General features: G+C 36.9%; 1 protein-coding gene across 1 annotated transcript in view; it reads left to right on the forward strand.

Moving 5' to 3' along the window:
- Positions 1-1,465: 1,465 nt before the first annotated feature.
- chfr (checkpoint with forkhead and ring finger domains, E3 ubiquitin protein ligase) overlaps positions 1,466-1,979 on the forward strand; it is a gene marked incomplete at its 5' end in the record, with an annotated part of 20,672 nt that continues 20,158 nt past the window's right edge. The window contains 1 exon segment of the mRNA XM_014018079.1: positions 1,466-1,547. Coding sequence (XP_013873533.1) covers positions 1,466-1,547 — 82 coding nt within the window.

Raw genomic sequence — 1,979 nt, forward strand, 5'->3', positions numbered from 1 at the left:
GCGCGCGCGGGGGTACCCATCTGCGATAGCCTTAGAGGGCGGAGCTTACACGAAATAGAACACGCTGTTCAGTTAGGTCACAATCGCCATCTTTCTTCTCTTCTCGTTCTCACTCTCGCGATATTTCAATAACATAACTATACTACAACCATGAAAATGATATTTTGGAATAAAAACTGCTAAATAAAAATGCTTTCAAAATAATCTATATTATTGGGGGGAAATTTCACATTTGAACAATGTTTATATTAATAAAAACATTTTTAAAGGAGAATGAAAAGTTTTCATAATAATAAGATTAAAGTTGTATATGCATTTAGTTATTTCACAATTAAATTGTCATTATTTATTTATCAATTATTTATCACTTATACTTATTTCATAATATTTTATTTGTTTATTTCACCATGAACGCTGATGTTTCATTCATTGACTGTATGTGTCAGTGGGACTTTACACTCTTTTCAAAGCAGACCGAGAATGTTTCAGAAACTGAACATTGGGAATCTCATATCAATCAGAAAGATGTAGTTTTGCTTAGAAAAATGACAGAAATGCAGTATATCTCTTCTTGCTCTTGTGAAAGCGGAGCCACGCTGATTGACGTCGCCCCTCCTCCATCAGCCGACGGCGTCAGCAGGAAGTGCTGCCTTTTCCCGTCTAAAGCTAGCTGGAACATGAGGACGAGAAGCTGTTTTAACCAGACCAGCTGGGCCATCTTATTAAGCGTTTGATGGTAAGGGAAAAAAAAGACGTGATTTAGTAGCTGAATGGGACAGAAATTAGTCTGAGCCGAGGACTTCTGTTGTCTTTTCCCTCCTCATCGCTTCTGCTAATGCTAACACTGTTAGCTTCGTGTCGTCACGAACAAAGTTGGGTTTGTTGTTGATATTCTGGGACTAATTTCCCGCATYGTTACAAGTTTTGGAGCACTGGTATTTGACAGGTGGATTATTCCTACGTCTTTTACAGCTTGTCACAGAACAAAGGCGACTCCTAGTCAGATACGACATTGTCAGCACAGAAATGCCTAGTAACTTTATTCATAACTTGTTAATTTTTCCACATTCACTGGCCGTTACTGCTGTTTCTGTAAGCATCGTTGGCTGCATTTGATATAAAATGGCACTCACACTGGCTGTTTAAATCAAAACCTTAMGAACAGAAAGTTTGTTTTATATCAGTTTTTCCTTTAAGGCCCCAAATACTGTATTTGCAGACTTAATAGAGACAAATCTATGTGCTTAAGARATTATCTAATGTATACACTTAATGTTGTTTTTATATATATATATACCAGTGAGTTTCACTTTGTTTTCATATGTATATTAATCTAAATAGGTATGATCAAACTTGTACAGATTATCAAAAGAGAATATTTTGTGTGAGAATATCTTTCCAGTCTTGTTCTCTGATCCCTTGTTCAGAATAARACGAGGACATGGACAGCTCCAGAGGAGGAGGACCGTGGGGGAAGCTGGTCAAAGTGGACTCCAGTGAAACTGTTCTGCTTTTCAATAAAGAATGCACAGTTGGCAGAAAAAAAGGTGATACAGTTTGTGTATTTTACCCAGAACACAACAATGTGGATATTTCATGTTTATTTAAAAAAAAAGTTTGAAAGTAGAAATGTGTCTGAACAAAAAAACCTTGTCAGTAGTGTAGACATTTCTGTCAGTGTCTGGAGCTTTTTACAACCTCCCCCTTAAAAACACAAAGCTTTCTTTAGTGTGCCAGCCCCTTGTGATGGGAACAAAAGCTGTCTATTGACAACATGTGTGTAGAATATTAAGTAGAGGGTTTTTTTTTTTCTATGGGTTTTGCTTAAGAAGAGATTCGGGCTATATATCCCCMTGTGTCTGCTTTGTTGTTGAGAACTGTCGGGAATCTACATTGCAAAGCCACTGGGCTTAATAGGCTAGCTTCTGTCTGGGCAATGAATTACTTAAAGAGTAACTTATAAATTTTTTAGCTGATAA

Source organism: Austrofundulus limnaeus, unplaced genomic scaffold, assembly GCF_001266775.1.
Source record: "Austrofundulus limnaeus strain Quisiro unplaced genomic scaffold, Austrofundulus_limnaeus-1.0 Scaffold183, whole genome shotgun sequence".
Classification (NCBI taxonomy): Eukaryota; Metazoa; Chordata; class Actinopteri; order Cyprinodontiformes; family Rivulidae; genus Austrofundulus; species Austrofundulus limnaeus.